Source organism: Gymnodraco acuticeps, unplaced genomic scaffold (genome assembly GCF_902827175.1).
Source record: "Gymnodraco acuticeps unplaced genomic scaffold, fGymAcu1.1, whole genome shotgun sequence".
Taxonomy (NCBI): Eukaryota; Metazoa; Chordata; class Actinopteri; order Perciformes; family Bathydraconidae; genus Gymnodraco; species Gymnodraco acuticeps.
The window spans coordinates 1,515,005-1,536,890 of NW_022991286.1; the positions used below are offsets into that span (position 1 = coordinate 1,515,005).

The 21,886-nt window shown below is 43.3% G+C and overlaps 1 protein-coding gene across 23 annotated transcripts in view; it reads left to right on the forward strand.

The window, feature by feature from the left end:
* phldb1b (pleckstrin homology-like domain, family B, member 1b) overlaps positions 1-21,886 on the forward strand; it is a 167,899-nt gene that overhangs the window by 139,276 nt on the left and 6,737 nt on the right. For 13 of the 23 annotated variants that reach the window (XM_034239914.1, XM_034239916.1, XM_034239910.1 and 10 more), the window contains 9 exons: positions 1,695-1,799; positions 2,702-2,863; positions 3,897-4,037; positions 7,792-7,908; positions 8,320-8,422; positions 13,641-13,959; positions 15,125-15,215; positions 20,386-20,532; positions 21,319-21,538. In XM_034239914.1, the coding sequence (XP_034095805.1) occupies positions 1,695-1,799; positions 2,702-2,863; positions 3,897-4,037; positions 7,792-7,908; positions 8,320-8,422; positions 13,641-13,959; positions 15,125-15,215; positions 20,386-20,532; positions 21,319-21,538 (1,405 nt within the window). Of the gene's footprint in view, positions 1-1,694; positions 1,800-2,701; positions 2,864-3,896; positions 4,038-7,791; positions 7,909-8,319; positions 8,423-11,190; positions 13,618-13,640; positions 13,960-15,124; positions 15,216-20,385; positions 20,533-21,318; positions 21,539-21,886 lie in introns of those variants that run through there. The other 10 variants (XM_034239918.1, XM_034239920.1, XM_034239925.1 and 7 more) reach the window with 5 other exon arrangements.

Sequence of the window (21,886 nt, forward strand, 5' to 3'; positions counted from 1 at the left end):
AGAGCAGCCAGCACAGCAGCTTTCAGTTTGAGTTGGGTTTGGTCCGAGCCCAGGGATGTAGTAGAAGAAGCCTCAATTCCCATGCTTTTGACACACAAATAACCATTGTTGAACAGGAGCAAACATTTATATCTGATAGAGGTTGTATATAGGGCTGTACTGAATGTTGTTTTCTTGAATGTTCCGTCATATTTTAAGATGTCATCACACTGAAAAAAAACATATTAAGCTTTACATTTCAGTGCTATTGGATTAGATGCTTTGTCTGGTTCAAGACGGAGGCTAAACCGTTTTTAAAAGCATTGACAATGTTGTTTTTGAAAAGCTAAAAGACAATAAATATAGATTAAATTAGAATATTTCCTTAAATAAAAACATGCCATGGATTAGGGCTGCTCAATTAATCGTATTTTAATCGCGATAACGATTATGGCTTGCAACGATTACGAAAACAACGTAATCGAAATAAAACGATTATTTTTTTATTATTATTATTACTTTTTATTTATTTTTTGGTTTTTCAGTTGAATTATACTTGAAGTTCAGGGTAATCAACTGTTAAAAACATACTGTTCACATTTTTTTTCTCCAATACATTTTCAAAGTAAATGGATAATCGTTTTTAATAATCGTGATATCAATTATTGACCCAAATAATCGAGATTATGATTTTTGCCATAATCAAGCAGCCCTACCATGGATCTTGCAAATGAATACATCTATTCCTTTTTTTAACCCATTTTATCTTTTGGACTTTCCACATTCATATCTCAGTTGTCCAGCAAGATAAACACGTCCATACAGTCACTCTCAGAGATACATCGGGATGTTGAGATGACTTGTATGAGCAATGAAATAAAAAATGTATAAGTGTCTGCAATCTGAACACAAGAATGCACTCAAGATGATATATAGTGTCACAACACAAAGACTTACACATCCATTTTGGAATTAGCCAGACTAACTTTCTGTCACATGGGAACTAGAAACACTCAAACACTGCAACATGAGAAGTGAAGAGCAGGAGTCACTAGAAACACTCTGAATTATTGGTGGAGCCAGAACATTAACTGTGCACGAATACCAGCATTCGTTCGGTTTAGAATATATAAAACGGTTATGAATGAAGCTTCAAACTATTCGGCACAGCCCTATTTCAATCTAACTTGTGATGACTGGAGGTCACAATTCTTATTGACACTACATCCCTGGTGGTCGGAACAGCAAACTAGTGTGAGAGGCACTTTGTGTTGCTTGGTGTGTTCCTGTTTGTCTGTCGCGCCACTTTTTAGTTGTAACAGCAGCACTTTAACAGTCGGGTTTGTTTTCCCTCAACGTGTGTGTGTGTGTGTGTGTGTGTGTGTGTGTGTGTGTGTGTGTGTGTGTGTGTGTGTGTGTGTGTGTGTGTGTGTGTGTGTGTGTGTGTGTGTGTGTGTGTGTGTGTGTGTGTGTGTGTGTGTGTGTGTGTGTGTGTGTGTGTGTGTGTGTGTGTGTTGTGTGTGTGTGTGTGTGTGTGTGTGTGTGTGTGTGTGTGTGTGTGTGTGTGTGTGTGTGTGTGTGTGTGTGTGTGTGTGTGTGTGTGTGTGTGTGTGTCTTTGGATAATGTAATGTATAAGCTGTAATGAGCAGTGCGCTGTAGTGTTGTCCTCATGGCTTCTCCTCCTGTCTGACTGCTGTTGGCTATGGGTATTCAGGAGTACTTGAAGCTGTCTGATGTCCATAAGCTTTACGGCAGCCCTGAAGGCAGCACGACCCCCCGCTCGCTTGATGTAGACGCTGAGTTAGCTGGCCCCGGCGAGGTACCATCACTTCCTGTCTGTCCTTTTCCTGATTCCTCCCGTCTGTCTCTCCATCCTGCCGTTTCCATGTCACGTTGCTCCCTCTGCTGGTCTGTTGCTGTTCAGCTGTTGGCTCTGCTCTCTGCTACATGTTGGAGCATCGTGGCCTCACTCTGCAGTGAGCACTCTTACCCGTACAAAGCTGCTCTTTTGTATAACCAACTGCAATTTTAAAACACCATTTGTATTTCATTTTGCATATATTTCATATTCAAATGGACAAAATAATAATTTTAATAAATAAAATTAATCAATAAAATATATAGTTATTATATTGGTATTTACCATAGGGACATTAGATCACATATTTATCACATTTTTATTAAAAATAGAAGTAAGAACAGGAATTTCAAGTCCAAGAAACTCCAATAAGGGTTTATTTGAAAATAAATACTTCTTCCACCGCTCATTATTCTTTTCTACAAGAGCATTGCTTTATACTTATATTTGGAATTTCTAATAGACAAACAGAAGTTTCCGAAGACTACGTAAGAAGTGTTTTCACATGAACTTCAGAACTTTCATGTGTGTGGATCAACATTCAGATCAACAGCAAACTATACTTTTGTATCATTTTATTCTGCATTTATCCAGTGACTGTATCCAAAGTTTTGCTTTCAAATCTATTCTGTTTAAATGCACAAGAAGTCACAAAAGTAATCAAATTAAAAAGTGATTTATGTGACTCAAGAGAACACACATGGTGATGGCAGCTTTATATTTGAATGATATGATCAGAGACCAGTTGGCTATATATACTGTACAGTATGTGGACTGCGTGAGTTTCCCCCCTGCTGCCTGTCCCGCTGACATGTCTGTCTTCACTCCTGTGTGTGTTCGTGTGTGTGTGTTGCCTCTGGAAGGAGTATGTGACAGTGAGCCAGTTGAGTCAGATGTATGGGATGCCGCAGGTGGAGTCGTCCCCTACCTCCCCGCTTCGCCAGCCCCTGCAGTCTGGACCTGTAGACCCCGCCTTCTCCTGCCTCCCCTCTCCTCACAGCTCCTCCCTCTCTCTGTCTGTAGAGGTGTGTGCTTCCTTCCTTTCTTCCTTTCTTCCTTCCTTCCTTCGTTTATCCCTTCCTTCCTTTCTTCCATTCTTCCTTTGTTCCTTCCCTCTTTCCTTTCTTCCTTCCTTCCTTCGTTCCTTCCTTCCTTCCTTCCTTCCTTCCTTCCTTCCTTCCTTCCTTCCTTCCTTCCTTCCTTCCTTCCTTCCTTCCTTCCTTTCTTTTTCCTTCCTTCCATTCTTCCTTTGTTCGTTCCTTCGTTCCTTCTGTCCTTCCTTCCTTCTTTTCTTCCTTTTTTGGCTGCCTTTGTTTACCAGCTGTCACCAGTTCAACCAAAAAGTGTTGGGTTTGTTTCATTGTAATATTTAATAATATTAACCAGTTATGTATTCTTTATTTGTAGTAAAAAAAACACTAAATACTTAAAACCAGCTCAGAATTACCATGTTTATTGATTTGTGACACCTTTAAAGTCCCCATGCTCTGGCTTGAAGTTATAGTTTCACCTGATATATAATGAATAAATCCTTAAGTTCTTAATAGTATCTCCTCTTAAATGTGTGCATACATTCTGTTATTTCTCATTCTGGTATTTTGTACAGACTGTAAGCTGTTTAACGTTTTCAGAACAATGGAAGGCAGTTTGTTCTTGTAACTGTAGTAAAAAACAATAACATCAGCGTTAATTGCAACTAGAAAACAAAGGTCTATTCTTATGCATTAAGATATTGTTAATTGTAATTCGCAGCACATGACTCCGAGGAACAAAGTAAAACATAAAATGAGATGAAAACTGAAATATCCCTATGAGTAACTGGGTCATTGCGCAGCGACATTACAGAAGAGATATGTTAAATAGGGATATGCAGCTGGAGGGTATAAAGCATAATGTTGCTGACAACAATAAAACATTGAAGATATTTAAGAATAATTTAATTAAAGCTTTTGAGGGTGTATCAAACAAATGTTCCTGCCCTCTTCCTGCTGTTTGTGAATGCTTTCTAATCTCTCTTCTTCTTTATTTCCTCTGCGCTCGCTCTCTGCTCCTCTGCAGTACCGCTCTGAGAGCAGCAGGCCTCACCTGCCCAAGCTAGATTTAGAGCAGTGGTACCAGGAGCTGATGTCAGGCTCCCCTCAGCTCTGCCCCCCCCCTCTGCCAGCCAAGTCTCAGTCGGGACGCAGGCCTGTGCTGCAGGTACAGGGCCGCTCTTCTTTCTCCTCTTTACCCCCCCATTCTTCAGCTGTTTGTCTGTGCTGTTATTCCTCTGCCAACCTTCAGCTAGGGAATACAAGTCTACATGTGTGAACAAAGCTGCGTTCACATCGTATGGAAACGTCCTATACAACGACACTGAACACACTTTCTCCCGGATGATGTCGCTTTTTTGAGGTTTGAATTGTGAATTCAAACAAAGCTAAATCACTATAGAACATCTTTGGCTAGAATATATATTTTTTCCGCTTAAAATAAATATATTTCTAATGTGATTGAAGGAAATGAAAATAAAGCAACATTAACTTTGCTTTCCCACGGGACAAAAACAGAAGTCCTGTGTTTGTTTCAGCCATCATTCAGCCCTCTTCCATAAGCACACTTCCACGGACTTTGATTAGAATCAGGATCAAAATATGTTATTCATTTCAGAGGAAAGTTACGTTTTGTGACAGTTGCACCATATTAGAATAAAATAAATACATATTTATTTAGAAAAAGAGGTAAAATATGCCTAATTAAGTCCTTGTAGCTACTGGGACACAGTCCTCCACATCACAGGGACCCTCCAAAGACTCAGGCAAAGGCTAATGGTTAAGACATGGCAAAGCTCACAATTAAAATCCTGTTGGTCCAAACAGTACGGAAGCCTTTTGATGGAAACGTCCCCCACAGTGCGGAAGCAATTGTTGGAAACACAGTTGTCAGATATATCCTGGTGCAGTACATTTTTCATAAAGCACATTAAATTAACTCCAGATATTCCATCTGACTCCTAGCTAACGCCATTAGCTTGTCCATTTCATTAGCTAGTGATCTTACAATGTCCATGATGAGGACACAGCTTATATCTCCTTTTCTCCATAAATCGAGACCCAGCTCTCTTCTTCCTTCGCTTTGGTTTACCTCTGCATCCTCTCTGTGTTCTTACAGATTTCAGTGGGCCGTACAGTATCTCTGTGGATATAGTGTGGATTGAAAGGCCATCATGTTAGATCACTCTGTGAGCGGAGGGATAAGGTGAATGGGAACTGTCCCATGTAGTTTCAAAACCAGAAACAGAGTCCAGAAACATTTTCTATGATCTTTTAATTCCGGGATGCAATACATTTCCCTACAAATGTTATTGCAAATTCTGATGTATGTCAAGCCAACTTTGGAGACCAGGCTACACACTGAAAAAGCCTCCTTGATGCCTCCAGAAAACTACGAGAAATAAAGTTCACCTCAGCTTTGATATAATAAAACAACCTTGGGAGGTATGAAGATGGTGTCTTCTTTTTATCCTGACAAACGAAAACAAACTCAGTGACACCGGGGCATGATGCGTGTTTTTGTTGTGACTGGCACTTTATCAGTGTTTGTTTTGGTGTTTAACATGAAGTCAGTTTATGTTTCGAAAAAGTCGAGACTAATCTCCTCCTACATTTATTCTGCTCATGGAACCTTCACTTATTGTTTTTTATTTATTTTAACATTGTCCATGTTCCATTACATTACATTGCATTTAGCTGACGCTTTTATCCAAAGCGACTTACAATAAGTGCGTTCGACCAACAAGATACAACCTTGAAGAAAACAGAATCATATAAGTACATCAGGTTTCATAGAGCCAAACATTTCAAGTGCTACTCAACTGGCTTTAGGTGAGCCAGTCCTTTATTAGTATATAAGTGCTTTGTTAATAGTTCTATCGCTCGAGGTGGAGTCGAAAGAGATGAGTTTTCAGTCTGCGCCGGAATATGTGCAAGCTATCTGCTGTCTTGATTTCAATGGGGAGCTCATTCCACCATTTTGGGGCCAGGATAGCAAACCGACGTGTTTTTGCTGATGGGAACTTGGGTCCCCCTCGCGGTGCGGGTGCAGCGAGCTGTTTGGCTGATGCAGAGCGGAGTGCACGTGCTGGGGTGTACAGTTTAACCATGTCCTGGATGTAGGAAGGACCAGATCCATTCGCAGCATGGTAAGCAAGTACCAGTGTCTTGAAGTGGATTCTAGCAGTTACCGGAAAGCCAGTGAAGGGAGCGGAGGAGCGGAGTGGTGTGGGAACATTTAGGAAGGTTGAAGACCAGACGAGCCGCTGCATTCTGGATGAGCTGCAGAGGTCGGATGGCACATGCAGGTAGACCAGCCAGGAGGGAGTTGCAGTAGTCTAGGCGTGAGATGACGAGAGCCTGGACCAGAACCTGAGTCGCTTTCTGTGTCAGCTGGGGACGTATCTTCCTGATGTTGTAAAGCGTGTATCTGCAGCAGCGGGTTGTAGCAGCGATGTTTGCAGTGAAGGACAGGTTGTTATCTAGGGTCACACCCAGATTCCTTGCAGTCTGAGTCGGGGAAACAACAGAGGTGCCAATGTTGATTGTTAGGTCAAGAGTGGGACAATCTTTTCCCGGAAGGAAGAGCAGCTCAGTCTTGTCAAGGTTGAGCTTGAGGTGATGAGCAGACATCCACTGAGAGATGTCAGCTAGACAAGCAGAGATGCGTGCGACGACCTGGGTCTCTGAGCGGGGAAAGGACAGAATTAATTGGGTGTCGTCAGCGTAGCAGTGGTATGAAAAACCATGCGGGCTAATGACTGATCCGAGCGAGTTTGTGTACAGGGAGAAGAGGAGGGGACCAAGAACAGAGCCCTGAGGGACCCCTGTAGTTAATTGACAAGGGTCGGACTCGGACCCTCTCCAAGTGACCTTGGTGGTACGGTCTTTGAGGTATGAGGTGAGGAGGGAAAGTGCAGAGCCTGAAACTCCAAGTTCTTGGAGAGTGTGAAGGAGGATCTGATGGTTCACCGTGTCGAATGCAGCAGACAGGTCCAACAGGATGATGACAGAGGAGAGGGATGCTGCTTTAGCAGTGTGCAGTTCCTCAGAGACAGCAAGGAGGGCAGTTTCTCTGGAGTGACCTGCCTTGAAACCAGACTGGTGCAGATCCAGAAGGTTGTTCTGATGGAGATAACAGGAGTTGTTTAAAGACAGCGCGTTCAAGTGTTTTAGACAGGAACGGGAGGAGAGAGACAGGCCTGTAGTTTATAACATCAGACGGGTTGAGAGTGGGTTTCTTTAGGAGAGGGTTTACTCTTGCTTCCTTGAGACTGTTTGGAAAGTGACCAGAGGTTAGAGAAGTGTTGATTAAATGGGAGAGAAACGGTAGAATATCAGGAGAGAGAGGGGAAAAGGAGGTCAGTGTGTGGGTGAACGGTGGGTCTGGTGACCCAGCGGTGAGTCAGAAAAAGAAGAGCGAATATCATCAACCTTTTTTTCAAAGTGGTTAACAAAGTCGCTTGACAGGAGGGGGAAGGGGCTTTGGGGGGGTCCAAGAGGTCGGTGGAGAAGATGGAAAATAATTTGTTGGGATTGGAATAGGAAGATTGGATCTTATCTTGAAAGAAAGCAGAGAAAGAGGAGATAGGTTAGGAGGTCGTCATGGTGTTTGGATTTCCACCGTTTCCGCTCTGCTGCCCGAAGGACGGTTCTATTAGCACGCAGTGCCTCATTTAGCCAGGGAGCAGGAGGGGACTGACGAGCCTGCCAAGATGTGAGAGGACAGAGAGAGTCCAGAGAGGATGAGAGAGTAGAGAGGAGAGTTTCTTCAGCAGAGTTTGGAGGCAGGAGTCCCTCTCAGCATTTTGTTTCCCAGCAGATGCTTGCACGTCATACATGGTGTGGATTCCTCACGTTGTCTGTATCAATCAGGACTTCCTGAAATTGATCTCTCCTGCTCTGTGCTCCCCCCCCCCCAGGTGTTCCGCTCTAAGCTGGACAGTGATCCGGTTCTGTCTTTCCACCAGCCCAAACCCGGCTCGGTCCCCCCTCTGCAGCACGGAGCAGCAACGCTGGGACGCAACTCCAGCTCCAGGGTGAGCAGCGTCTTCCTGTCAAACACGTCTCCAACCTTTATTTTGTCTTTATTATCAGGGGCTTCACTCAGATATTTTATTCTATACAGCATTCTACTGTGTGGAAGAATAGACCCCACTGGTATTATACTGTAGTTTTGTACGACAATATAATTACCCATGATACACATTGTTTACGTATTTATTTGTTTGTTTATCTACAGAAATAATGTAATTTAAATCTGTACAGTAACACTATAAAATGGACTCTTGGAATATAAATGGGAGATTTTCTGTCAATCCAAATGAAAATTAAAACGTCCTTAAATTCCCCTTAAACCTTGATAATTGTTGAAAGCAAATATTTGTTCAGTATTTATTTATTTAATGAATTCATTCTCAATATTCCACCTGCTCCCTCTGCCCCTGCAGAGCCCCCTGCTGGCAGCCAACAGCACCGGCAGTCTGCCCAGGAACCTGGCTGCCACCCTGCAGGACATCGAGACCAAGAGGCAGCTGGCTCTGCAGCAGAAAGGTAAAACCTCCTGAAGAATTCATCCTGCAGTGTCCATTAATCAACATGAATGATTCAGTCATAATTCCCTGCCTAACACTGTTTACTCATTTAAGGGGAAAGTATTTGTCGTGAGTAATTAGAGCAGGAATTAACTTAATGATCGCAATTTATCATTAATACACATTGCCACGTACAACTCATTCACTTCAACAGGTTTCTTTTAATCATGCAAAAATAATACTCATAACAAAATAGACACCATCATGCAGAGGTGGGGGACTCGAGTCACATGACTTGACTCGAGTCGCATATTTTTGGACTTGCTTGACTAACATTGATAAAAGATTTAACTTGACTTTGACTTGGTATTCATGACTTAAGATTTGACTTGACTTCAGACAGATGACTCGAAAGGACTTTACTTTTTAAAATTAAATATTTGCATTTGTTTTTGTATTGTACGGAGCCCCAATGAAAAAAATACTGTATCTCGTTCGCACGAGAAAGTTACCGGAGCGCCAAGTAGGAAGTGGAGCACACAGGAGACAAGCGTTTCATTGCCGACTGTAATGTTTATGTTGGGAAATGGCAGTGCATACATTATTTTAGATATATTTCAAACTCGGACTCTCATTCACTTCATGAAATCGCTACAGCACCAGGAGGCAGCGGGACGTGTAACTCCGCCTCTGAGAAGTGCAGCACCAGCGCGCAAAGAGCTGTGCCTTTTATGCAACGCCTTCACTGTGTTTACTTTCATTAGAACGGCTAAAGAGCGACCGCAGGCTGCTACGTTTTAACCACACACACCTCTACAAACACACACACACCTCTACACACATCGAACTGCCCGATTAATCCCCCTATTACTCGTTTTATGAAGGAGAGGTCCGGTCACTAAGGCGCATGATGTGTGTTTGTGTTCTGCTCAGCTCTGCTCTGTGTGTGTGTGTTCAGTGTGTTAGTGTGTGTCCGACAATGGCATTTGTTTTCAAATTACCATGAACAGTCATTTACTCTGCTGTGACCCTGCTGAAGGGGAGCCAGGGCAGGAGGCTTAACATGTTGATGTAAAATATTTGTGTTGTACTCCTGTTTTCACTTTAAGCCCTTTTAGAACTTATAGGGTTATCATTTCAGCGCCCCATTCTTTATTGCTGTTTATGTTGAAAATAAAACTAAACTTTTCATAACCACAATATTTTAACTGATTTAAATGCGGAAACTGGGGTTATTCATCAGAATTACGTATGACTTGACTTGTGACTTGCTTGACCTGAGCAATGACTTGACTTGACTTGCTTGACTCTCACCACAGTGACTTGGGACTTGCTTGAGACTTGTAGGTTAAGACTTGAGACTTGCTCATGACACATGTATGACTTACCCCGGGATTCCACCGGGTCCGTCTGTGTTACGGCCCGTCCACACGGCGGCCTGCGTTCAACGCTTCTGCCCATTCACTTTGAATGGGGTGACGTCACGCTTTGCCGAACTGCATTGTGGGAGCGTCGCTTCACTTTGCTCGTTACTCGCTTCAAAAGTTGAGCAATGTTCTACTTTTGAAGCTTCAACGGAAGCGTCAGCCAATCAAATCATATGCCAGTACAAGCTCTAGCCAATCAAACCGCGTGCTTGTGTGTCCGGGGCGGGAGATTCATGCGATTGGTTGTTGGTTGAGTTTCAGACACACCAGCCGGCAAGCTTCAACGCACGCCGCCATGTGGACGCTGCGTTACGGCCGCGCCGCGGTGTTCACATAGATCGCAGCCACTCTACTCAATGGGTGCGTTACGGCTCAGAAGCGTCCCAGAAGTGACTCGGCGCTGGGCTCCGCAAAAGATACGCGGCTGGTCTATTTTCGACGCGAGGCGTTGCATAGCACCGGGCAGGAAGTGGACCGGTCAGAGCATCCAGTCAATCACCAAAATAAACTAATTTTGCAGACCCTATCCCTCCGTAGTTTTTCAAGTAGGAGGAGAAATGCCAGCGTTCTCCTCCGGTTTACAGGCACAGTGTACATTATATTTATAGAATAATTATGATGATGAATGCATTTTTTTTACCACTAAAATACAGCAACACATCTTTGATTCATGTCGTTTATAACTGGGATATTACAATTATTATTAACTTTGTCTGTACAAATCAACAAAAACTGCGAGCCGGCAGGCAAGACGCTCCGCTTCTGAAACGCGCCCGGTGAGGTTTGACGCTGTAGGAGGTCGGAACAAAACCGTGGCACAGCCGTAACGCGGCGCAGACGGCGCCGGGGTAACTCCCACCTCTGCTATCATGACATAATAAAAGAAAATAAAACAGAAACATTAAAATAATCAGGATCCCTTTCGTAATTAATTACAATTAATATATTTAAAACTGACACATGTGTATGACATAATAATATATATATATATATATTATGTAATGTTTTATTTAGTCCAAATCTTCACTAGAGGTTTTTTTCCCCCACTTTTCTTATTTGTAAGAGTATGATGCAATTTTTTTTTTTTTATAAATTCAAACATACGCTGTTCGAAGTCAACAAGCATTATGAAGGACAGTCTTTCCCACCCTCTATGTCGGGACCCAATGAGGATAGATACATTTTGTGTGTGTGTGTGTGTGTGTGTGTGTGTGTGTGTGCGCGCGCTTTAGTGTTGTTTAACCAGAGAAATGCAGTCACTAGGTTGGAAACCCGATTTAGTCTGATTTATCCGTGTCTGCAGTTCCTTCATGTCTATCTGTGTGTGTGTATTGTCTCCTCCTGCGCTCATGCACCACAGAGCCCCTGACCTCCAGACAGAACTCCATAGATGGAAGCTCTGCAGATAGATGGATCTCTGCGTCCAGGAGTCCTTATTTCTTCTGCTTTTCTTCTTTTTGTTCAGCAGGATTTAAACATACGTCTCAAACAAGGTCTGGAATGAACTGGATTTCTCTGTAGAGTAAAGTGAAGTTATTTAACTCACTCAAAGAGCTCCCCTATTGTTTACTTTACATTAAGCTAGGTTGTGTTTGAAGGGATAGTTGGGGTTTATTTGTGGAACTTATCTATTGGCAGTGTATTTCTCTTAGTAGATGACAGGAGGACAAGTATTGGGGCTAAGCAATAAGCTAAGCCGAACCTTTTGTTTATGGTAGCAGCAGCAGAACTAACCTAAAAAGAAAGCCCAACAAAAAAATCTGATTAACTGTAGGCACCACTCTGCTTGGTTTCCATGTTGTACCTTCAGTCCATTTCTCCAAACTGCTGACCATCTACTGTAGCTAACACACTGTTGATGGATCTAATAAAAGCGTTCTTCAAACAATGTGAATCATCGCTTTAAGCTACCAGGGGGCTAATGAACCTTGCAGACAGAGGAGAGGCAGAGCATTATACAGCAGACAGCCAATCAGGAAGCAGCTTCAACAGACCAAAGACTGTATGTACCTTAAAAATTCAAGTCCTATTTAAAACTAAAGCCGGTCTGGCAGGTTACTCTTATTGATTTCTCCTTCAAAGGTAACATTTACCAGAACTTGACACTTGGCAGCTGTTCATTTCAGACCCCGTCTTCTTCATCTCTGGTGTGTCGTTAACTCTTTCCCAGCGAACATTTCTTTTCATCTTTTTTTTTGGGTCTGTTACATCGAAGCAGGCTTTCGTCTCCCATCTATTTTCTATGAATGTTCCTGCTGCTGGAGAATAAATCTTGCATGTTCAGCGTTCAGCGAGCTCCTCCTTTTTGAGATATCGACCTGGACACTTCTCTCCAGATGTGAGAGCTTATTAGACGGTGCACAGCAGCTTGGAGTTGAGATGGGAGAAGTTGGATGGATTCTGAACTTTATGGTGAAGGGCTTAATGGGTTTTCTTGCAATCATCCTTAAGCTTGGTTACGACAGTGCATTAGGGCCATTGTGGGAGGAAAACAAACAATTAAGAAGCCATGGAACGAGGGTCATATCCGAGAAAAACTGTGATTAATAATTATCTAGTTATTTTACTAGATAAAACCTGAATAAATTGTGATTAGTTTTTTCTAAAGGAACCACATGACGTAAAAATCATCCTACAGTGGATGACGTTATCGAACACTTTGCAATCAGATTAAGCAATAAGGGAAAAAAGTTGTTTTTTGTCCAGAAGCTACGGTGGCTGACAGGTGCGAATGCGCTTCAACCGCCCAAAACACTTCCATCAGCAGAAATGCTCTGCAGCTTCGAAAATGATCCAAATACAAAAACAGAAATATGTCAAAACACACTGGTCATACAAAAACACATTTGTGTTTTTATATTTGCAAAGTTTCTGAAGCTGCAGCGCGTTTCTGCTGATGGAAGTCATTTGGGCCGTTGTAGTGCGTTTGCACCTGTCGGCCACCGTAAGGGTCACCATATTATCATAAGCATCCAGACTTTGAAGACACATTGCTGTCAAGTCGATTTATAAGAACCACAAACTGACTTAAAGGAGGAAGGATATCCCCATGTTCATATTGCTGAAGTGAAGCCATCTGGTCCCTTGACAACCAAAATATGCACGATTTTTCTCAAAGAATATTTGTTTTGTTTTTTACAATATTTTTTGGGCCACCAGTGCCTTGAAGAGTTATAAAGGGGAGACAGAGGGGGTGACACGCATCAAATAGTCCCAGACTGGATTGGAACCCTAGTCCTCCGCATAAAGGCCCAGAATATATATATTTTTAATACATTTATTAAAATGTTCTCCTGAAATAAATGTACCATTTTATTTTCAGAGAAATTTCCTCTTATTTTCCCTGATTGTTTTCTGTCTATCTCTTGAGCTTTTTCTCAGAATATGACCCCTGTCCCCTGACACAATAATGTATGTATTTGTTTGACTTACAATGGCCATCGTACTCGTGTTACTGAGGGAGAACATCATTATATCTTTGGTGCTTAGAGGAGGCATGTGGCGTAGTGGGTTAGTGCGTTGGTGTTCGGATCAGGGGGGCACAGGTTCAAACCCCACTGCAGTCAGCATGTCGTTGTGTCCCTGGGCAAGACACTTCACCCCAAATTGCTCCTGTGGGGATTGCCCACAGTATTGTATATGTAAGTTGCTTTGGATAAAAGCGTCTAATAAGTAATGTAATGCTTGGTGTTCTGGTCATGCAGTCTGTGGCTGGTGACGGTTGTGGTTCTTCAGGATTTAGATATTCCATTTTCTGCTTCATTTTAAAGTCAGAACTTTCCCTGATCATCTCCCCCCCCCCCCACCCAGGTCAGCAGGTGATCGATGAGCAGCGGCGGCGCCTGGCGGAGCTGAAGCAGCGTGCGGCGGTGGAGGCTCAGTGCCAGTGGGAGGCGCTGCACGGCTCTCAGTCACACCTCATGACCTCACCCTCCTACTCCCCCATCATGTCGTACAGCCACGGCTCCGGAGGCGGCCCCCCCCTGGTGCACCACTCCATCCTGCACCACCACCCCCCCTCAGCCGGGGAGCAGCCCTACGACACCCTGAGCCTGGAGAGCTCCGACAGCATGGACACCAGCATCTCCACCGGCAACAACTCAGCCTGCTCGCCTGACAACATGTCCAGGTACACAGGCAGATCCTCTCTCCTTTACCAGGGTGGTGGGTCGTTTTGGGTTATTTTGTATGAATTCAAATCGCCTAAATAATGTTTACAAGCCTGAGATTATTTAAATGATCTCCCAATAAAAACTAGGACTAAATACGACTTTTCTTTCGAAGACTATAGCTGCATTCATATGATACGTAATTTTGGCAAGGTTGGGCGCAGAGTTTTGCGTCTAAAACAACTAGTTCAGTTTGGTTCCGTCCGTTACTAGCTTATGAGCTACATGCATCCTTAATCTGATTGGTTGTGCTTTGAAATGTCAGCGGTAAACAAGGTCATAGTTGAAGTGTTTTAAATAATGTTAGCGCAGCACTCGATTTGGCGATTTTCAGCAGTGCTGCACCGATCCCTCCATAGAAACAGAACGGGGAATGTCAGCGCAGAGCCGTTTAAGATGAGGCGTTGATAAGACGGCACCGACATCATGGAACACTTACCGTGACGATATCGACATGGAATATTGTTGACAAAAAAGGATAAATCATTATCAAGGAGTGGAACCGCATTCTGTGCCATGGAAACCGCATACGGGCCGCAATCTCTAACCACTGAGCGATCCGGTGTCCAAAATTCCTATACTTATTGACAAAAAGGAAGAGACACATTGAATAGACTATTACAATGTATCACCACATTCCTGAAGTTTAAGATAACAATGACGAGAGAGCTTTGGAAAGCAAAAACAGGTTTTAAAAGAAAGAAATGAAAAGGATGAATACATCCATTGACGAAAACAGTTTTTATGAACTTAACTACATGTAAATACATAGTTAGGGTTTTATTAAAGTAGATTACAATGCCAAGACTTTAAGTTAGCTAAAGTCACTTTGTGGCTCTCTGGGATTTAAATTACAATGTTGATTTTTTAGAAGTTTTTACATGCGTCTTAAACACTGATGAAAGGGATTTCCTGGGAATTGTGGGGGAAATAGTTCACAATACTGCCTATAGTATACAGTATACAGCTATTGCCCTACAGATAATGTTTGAACCCCATCTTATATTAAACTGATTTGATATGAAATGATGTCAGATGTAGAAGTCAGGATATGAAATGTCTCAGATGAATTTTGAAGTCAGGTGGAGGTTGTGTGCTAACCCTGTGCTGCTGCGTTTGATTCAGTTTCGGAGGAGTGGACACGCTGAAGATCGAGGAGATGGAGAAAATGCTGAAGGAGGCGCATCTGGAGAAAGCCAGACTTATCGAATCGCGGGTAAGACTGGATAATAGAGTTACTGTAAGAGTATGGATTATCCAGAATCCATACGGAGTGATTGATGAGAGTTCTGACTGTTTTTCTGTCAATAGCTCTCACTGATCTCAATTTTTGATAAAAAAAAGCTTCTGGGTAGCAACTCCAGTTTCAAAGGTCTTCCTCTCTTTGTGTCCTGATGAAGACGAGGAGACTGAAATAAAAATATCTTCTCTGCTCTGAAGCTTCTCCCACACTTCTCCTGTCACTGAGCAGCCTTTGCTAACTAGTCCTTTATAAATAATACACTCATTGTGTCAGGTTCTTTGGGGTTTTTGGCCTTTTTCCAAAGTGTGCCTGAACCGCTAAGGCTGGAGGACAACATGGGACACATCGTTTTGTTTCTTAGTCTTTATTTGAAGTCCTTGAAACCTATGGAGACAGACGGGTCATTATCTGGAACGTTCAGGTTGAAAACAAAAGGTGTCTCTAATGCCGCACACACGCCCTTTCCTGAGGTGGCTTTACGGAACATATTAAAGCGGACGTAATAATATCCGCCTTTTCAGTATACGCTTATTGGGATTACAACAACTAAGAATCTGACATCTCGGTATATAAAAGTCATTCATTATATATATTTTTTCATAATTTCTGTTGCAAATGTTGCACCTTTTAATAAGTTCTCTTTTTATTACTCATTAAATTATTATCCTTAAAAAAGTTGCTTTTCAAATAAGAAAACATGTTTAATTACAATTCTATAATAAGTGTATAGCTTTAGTGTGTATCCCCCCCACCTCACCGCGCAATCCCAAACAAATAAATAATACAAATTAAGAATACATAATAATACAACCTTTTTAACGACAGTTGTGGTAATAATTGATCACGAATTAAACTAATAATGACATAAGAAATATAAATAATTATTATAAAATAAAATAATATACCTCTGTGGGTTTAGTTTATTTTACTTTCCTCCTCCATCTCACATCAAACAGCTGGATGTAACCCTTTGATTTGTTTTTTGAGTTCAGTTTTAACTATTTATAAAGTAAGTAAAGCTGATTTAATCCATGATGTCACTCCTTTGACTCAGATCAGTTTGCCTTCATGGACCATACTAACTAATAATAACTCCTCTCATACATGGATAGATAATGAATCTGTAAACATGTTTAGAATAGTATGAAGTTACTTCAAAGCTCATGTCACCATAAGAGCTTTTTTACAAGTGTGTTGAATACAACTCTGACTGTCTTAAAGAGGCCTGTATGCTTTTTGGTTTTCCCTTTCCTGTAGTGTGTTATACAGTATAGGTTTGTGTGCATGTACATGCTCTGCAAAGGCACACACACACACACACACACACACACAAATTCCCCCCATTTTGTTGACAGATTCATTGTGAAAGTAATTTTTCTGGCAAAAATATCAGAAGCGTTAGTTTTCTCTTATATGGAGATGTCCTGCTTTCATAACATGTTAAGGTGAATATTTGTTGCTGTTAAACGGACAGAACAATACATTGCATGCCTCAACCTGGAATTTGAGAGGCTGGGATGCACATTTTTCATATTTTTTCTAAGTCTGATCAATCGATGACTTCCAAAACGAATTGTCAGATTTATCTATGATGAAAATAAACTGTATCTGAAGCCGTTCACACTCCAAACAAACGTCCCTACAGAGCTGTGAGAGCTCACTGAGAGCGGACCCATCGCTGCTGCCGTCATCAGTCTCTGACGTCACTTCAGATGAATAAATACGAATTTCTTAAAGTCAAATTCAGGACTGTATTATAAACAACGATGCACCATTTTGTTTGTATTTCTCCCCTCCAGAGGCCTGTACCACGATGCCAGTCAACAGACCCTGGATATGTTTGAGTTATCTTAACTAACCCTAACAAACGAGATCTCGCTAAGCGGTCCTACGACGCTGGTTATCAACTCGGTGACTCAAGCCAGGGTTTCTCTGTGCGGCTGAGTGCGCGTTCACATGAAAGGGGCGGGGTTAGCAACATTTCACCAATAGGGTGGTCCTTAGTGCCATTTACATTTTCAAATTCATTTATTTTAAGCTCCAACCACCGGAATTCGTTATGATAGTCAAGAAAACTCTCCTGGTGAATCTTATTCAAATTCCAACAACATTTACCCCTCGCTCATCGACCTGGGCTGCCATACCAGCAGCCACGGTGCTGCAACTGAGGCTACACTTCCAGGTTGATGAGGGAGGGGTACATGTTGCAGGTCGATGAGGGAGGGGTACATGCTGCAGGTCGATGAGGGAGGTGTACATGTTGCAGGTCGATGAGGGAGGGGTACATGTTGCAGGTCATGAAGGGAGGGTGACATGTTGCAGGTCGATGAGGGAGGGTGTACATGCTTGCAGGTCGATGAGGGAGGGGTACATGTCTGCAGGTCGATGAGGGAGGGGTACATGTTGCAGGTCGATGAGGGAGGGGTACATGCTGCAGGTCGATGAGGGTGAGGTGTTTTGTTACATGTGCAGGTCGATGAGGGAGGGGGTACATGTTGCAGGTGCATGAGGGAGGGGTACATGTTGCAGGTCGATGAGGGAGGGGTACATGTTGCAGGTCGATGAGGGAGGGGTAATGTTGCAGGTCGATGAGGGAGGGGTACATGTTGCAGGTCGATGAGGGAGGTTGTACATGTTGCAGGTCGATGAGGGAGGTTTGTACATGTTGCAGGTCGATGAGGGAGGAGGTACATGTTGAGGTCGATGAGGGAGGGTGTACATGTTGCAGGTCGATGAGGTCGATGAGGGAGTGTACATGTTGCAGGTCGATGAGGGAGGTGGTACATGTTGCAGGTCGATGAGGGAGGTGACCTGTTAGAGGTCGAGGGGAGGGGTACATGTTGCAGGTCGATGAGGGAGGGGTTACATGTGCAGGTCGATGAGGGAGGGGTACTTGTTGCAGGTCGATGAGGGAGGTGTACATGTGCAGGGTCGATGAGGGAGGGGTGGTACATGTTGCAGGTCGATGAGGGAGGTGGTACCTGTTGCAGGTCGATGAGGGAGGGGTACATGTTGCAGGTCGAGATGAGGGAGGTGTACATGTTGCAGGTCGATGGGGAGGGTACATGTTGCAGGTCGATGAGGGAGGGGTGGTACTTGTTGCAGGTCGATGAGGGAGGGTGTACATGTTGCAGGTCGATGAGGGCAGGGGGTACAGTTGCAGGTCGATGAGGGAGTGTCATGATGCAGGTCGATGAGGGAGGTGTACATGTTGCAGGTCGATGAGGGAGGGTGTACATGTTGCAGGTCGATGAGGAGGTGTACATGCTGCAGGTCGATGGGGAGGGTAGACATGTTGCAGGTCGATGAGGGAGGGTACATGTTGCAGGTCGATGAGGGAGGTGTGTACATGCTGCAGGTCGATGAGGGAGGGGTACATGTTGCAGGTCGATGAGGGAGGGGTACATGTTGCAGGTCGATGAGGGAGAGGTTGTACATGCTGCAGGTCGATGAGGCCCGAGGTGTACATGTTGCAGGTCGATGCGGGAGGGTACATGTTGCAGGTCGATTGAGGGAGGGGGTTACCATGTTGCAGGTCGATGAGGGGAGGGGTACATGTTTGCAGAGTCGATGAGGGAGGTGTACATGTTGCAGGTCGATGAGGGAGGGGTACATGTTGCAGGTCGATGAGGGAGGGGTAATGTGCAGTCGATGAGGGAGGGGTACATGTTGCAGGTCGATGAAGGAGGTGTACATGTGCAGGTCGATGAGGGAGAGGTACATGTGCAGGTCTATGATGAAGGAGGTGTACATGTTGCAGGTCGTATGAGGGAGGGGTACATGCTGCAGGTCGATGAGGGAGAGGTACATGTTGCAGGCGATGAGGGAGGGGTACACTGTTGCAGGTCGATGAGGGAGGGGTACATGTTTGCAGGTCGATGAGGGAGGGGTACATGTGCAGGTCGATGAGGAGGGTGTACATGTTGCAGGTCGATGAGGGAGGGGTACATGTTGCAGGTCGATGAGGGAGGGGTACATGTTGTCAGATTGAGGAAAAAATTCACCAGGAGAGTTTTCTTGACTAATAGAATGAATTCTGGGGTTGGAGCTTAGACTTTCCGACTTTCAATTTTAAGGACCACCCTATTGACCAATCACAAACATGGACAAGCGTACTGACAGCGTAGCGTCATACTTCCTGAATGAAAAGTCAACTTTAATATTAGTCAAATATGAAGAAGTTAAACTTTAAACATCCATGACTTCTGACTTCACCTGCAAGGTGAATACAGCTGGTAAAAGAAAAAGTGTTTGAATGCATACATTAACAGGTTTATGATATCACTGCCCCGTCTAAGACACGATCTAAGAGTGGATCTGACTTTAATTACATTTGACTCGAATGTTTCGTCAACTTAATGTGTTGCTTAAAATAATACTTCTGCATAAAGTATGTGACATTGAGTGTTGCACGTCCATATACGGCTCAGCTGACTCAGATAAGGAGATCATACATTATGAAGTGATATGCCGCGGACTGTACTTAATGTTACTCTGATCCGGTTACTTATGTTGTGGCAGATATTTAAGTAAGCTTTCTTAACGCTAATGTTATAATAGTCAGATTGCTCTGAAGATGGAGGTGATATTCTATTAATGTTCACGTTCACACAGTCGGTGATTTTTGCCGGCCGTCTTTCCTGCAACGGCAGTTTTTCTGTATTTCCTTTCTCCTGTAATATGACACACTGAGCTCTGATTGGTCAGCAGGCGGTGCTTTCACTGACTTGATCTCTTAGCCTGCAACCTAACTTGCTCCGGAGCAGGTTAGCCGTTCAGCATAAGTTACCATGGAGATCTAGCCTGCTAAAAAGAGAATCAGCGTCGTAGAACTGGAAACCCTGAGTTTTCCCTGAAGTTAAAATCCGCCAAAATCCGGCTTCGTAGTACAGGCCTCTGGTTGCCTTCAGGTCTCTGCATGTAGATATGATGTAAATAAACAAGTGTGTGTTCCTGTATATGCTTTCATTATAACTCTACCAAATAGCCAAGAGCGCCTTTGCTTTAGTCAAGGAGGCGGAGCAGCTCTCACAGAGAAATGTACATGAAGGTCTGCTGAGTTCTGGCTGTCAGCTGCATGCTGTGCAAAGCCCTCCATGGGTCTAAAGTACATCTGAAATGAAGCCCTCTGTCTGTCCTGCAGGAGCGAGAGGGCCTGGCTCGCCGTCAGATGCTGGAGGAGGAGAGGAGGAGGAGGGAGGACGCGGAGAAGAGGCTGCAGGACGAGACCTTCCACCGGCAGCAGCTGGTGGAGCGGGAGGTCAAGATGAGGGCCAAGAACTTCGCTCAGGTCAGTGAGGGAGAGCGGGTCGAGTCTGAGGGGACACAGAGCCCTGAACTCAAGTTTCAGGTTGTAATGGTTAATGGTATTCAATATTATTCAAGTTTTGGATCAGAATAAAATGTTTGCGACGTCACAAAACACCAAATCTCTCTGAAAAAAAGATGCAAACAATTAAAGATACTCATATGTGTGACGTTGGATCACAATTTCTAATCTTTAATTACTTTATATAATAATAATATTAATAATATGTATTTAAATAGCATTTGCAAGAGTTTTAGCTCAAAAACTAATAAAAAAAAAGAATAAATAGACCATTAAAAGACATTTAGTTATATAATGAAATGTCTTTTAATCAAATACATGTGAAAGTAAAGGAAACTAAAAACATTAGCAATAATTAACCAATAAAAACATTTAGAGAATTAGTTTTAAAAACACAACAAAAGCAAATTAAATTAAATGTTTGAAAACACTTCTTTTTTTAAAATCAGAATTCTGATTATAATCTCAGAACAAAAATAAAATCACTTTTCAAATGTGGCCCTCTTGCTCTTCTGTGGTTAAAGCTCTTTTGTTTGTTTAAACCCAGCAATAAGAGATCTAAGAAGTAGCACATTATTATATAAAGTCGGAGAGTGTGGGAAGCAGACTAGTCCTTTCACTACTGTGAGTCAATGGAGCACAGCTCAAACTGAAAACAGACTCCTTACTTTGGGGTTCAGAGCCCAGCAGCACAGTTCTGAATACATTCTGTAACCGTGAGCACTGTGGTGTATTCGCTCCCCTCAGGCCCGTCCCATGACCCGCTACCTGCCCATCAGGAAGGAGGAGTTCGACCTGCGCTCCCACGTGGAGGCGTCGGGCCACAGCGTGGAGACCTGCTACCACCTCATCCTCACCGAGAAGATGTGCAAGGGCTACCTGGTGAAGATGGGGGGGAAGATCAAGTCCTGGAAGAAGCGCTGGTTCGTCTTCGACCGCCTCAAGAGGACCTTCTCCTACTATGTCGGTAAGGAGTGAGGAGGAACATACTGAGGATACTCGGTGCTGCGGGGTCGTTACCGGGACGATTTACTGTTCAAATCCAGGTCCAATGGCGGCAGGGGGGAGAGGTGGGAGTGAGCCGTGAGAGTTCAGCATCCTGATATATATCTGCTAGTAAAGATTTTTTAAATTGTTGAATAATGATGAAGTAGCTTGTTCCAAAGGAAGAAAAGTTGTTCTCTTCATTTCAATGAATATTGATTAACATTGACTCTGAGCCCCTTGTGGAATATAATTGAATATCTAAGGAAGTCAGAACATGTTCGAGTATCTGCAGTAAACTTCCCATTTAGCATGTGAGGTGTGCGAGTGG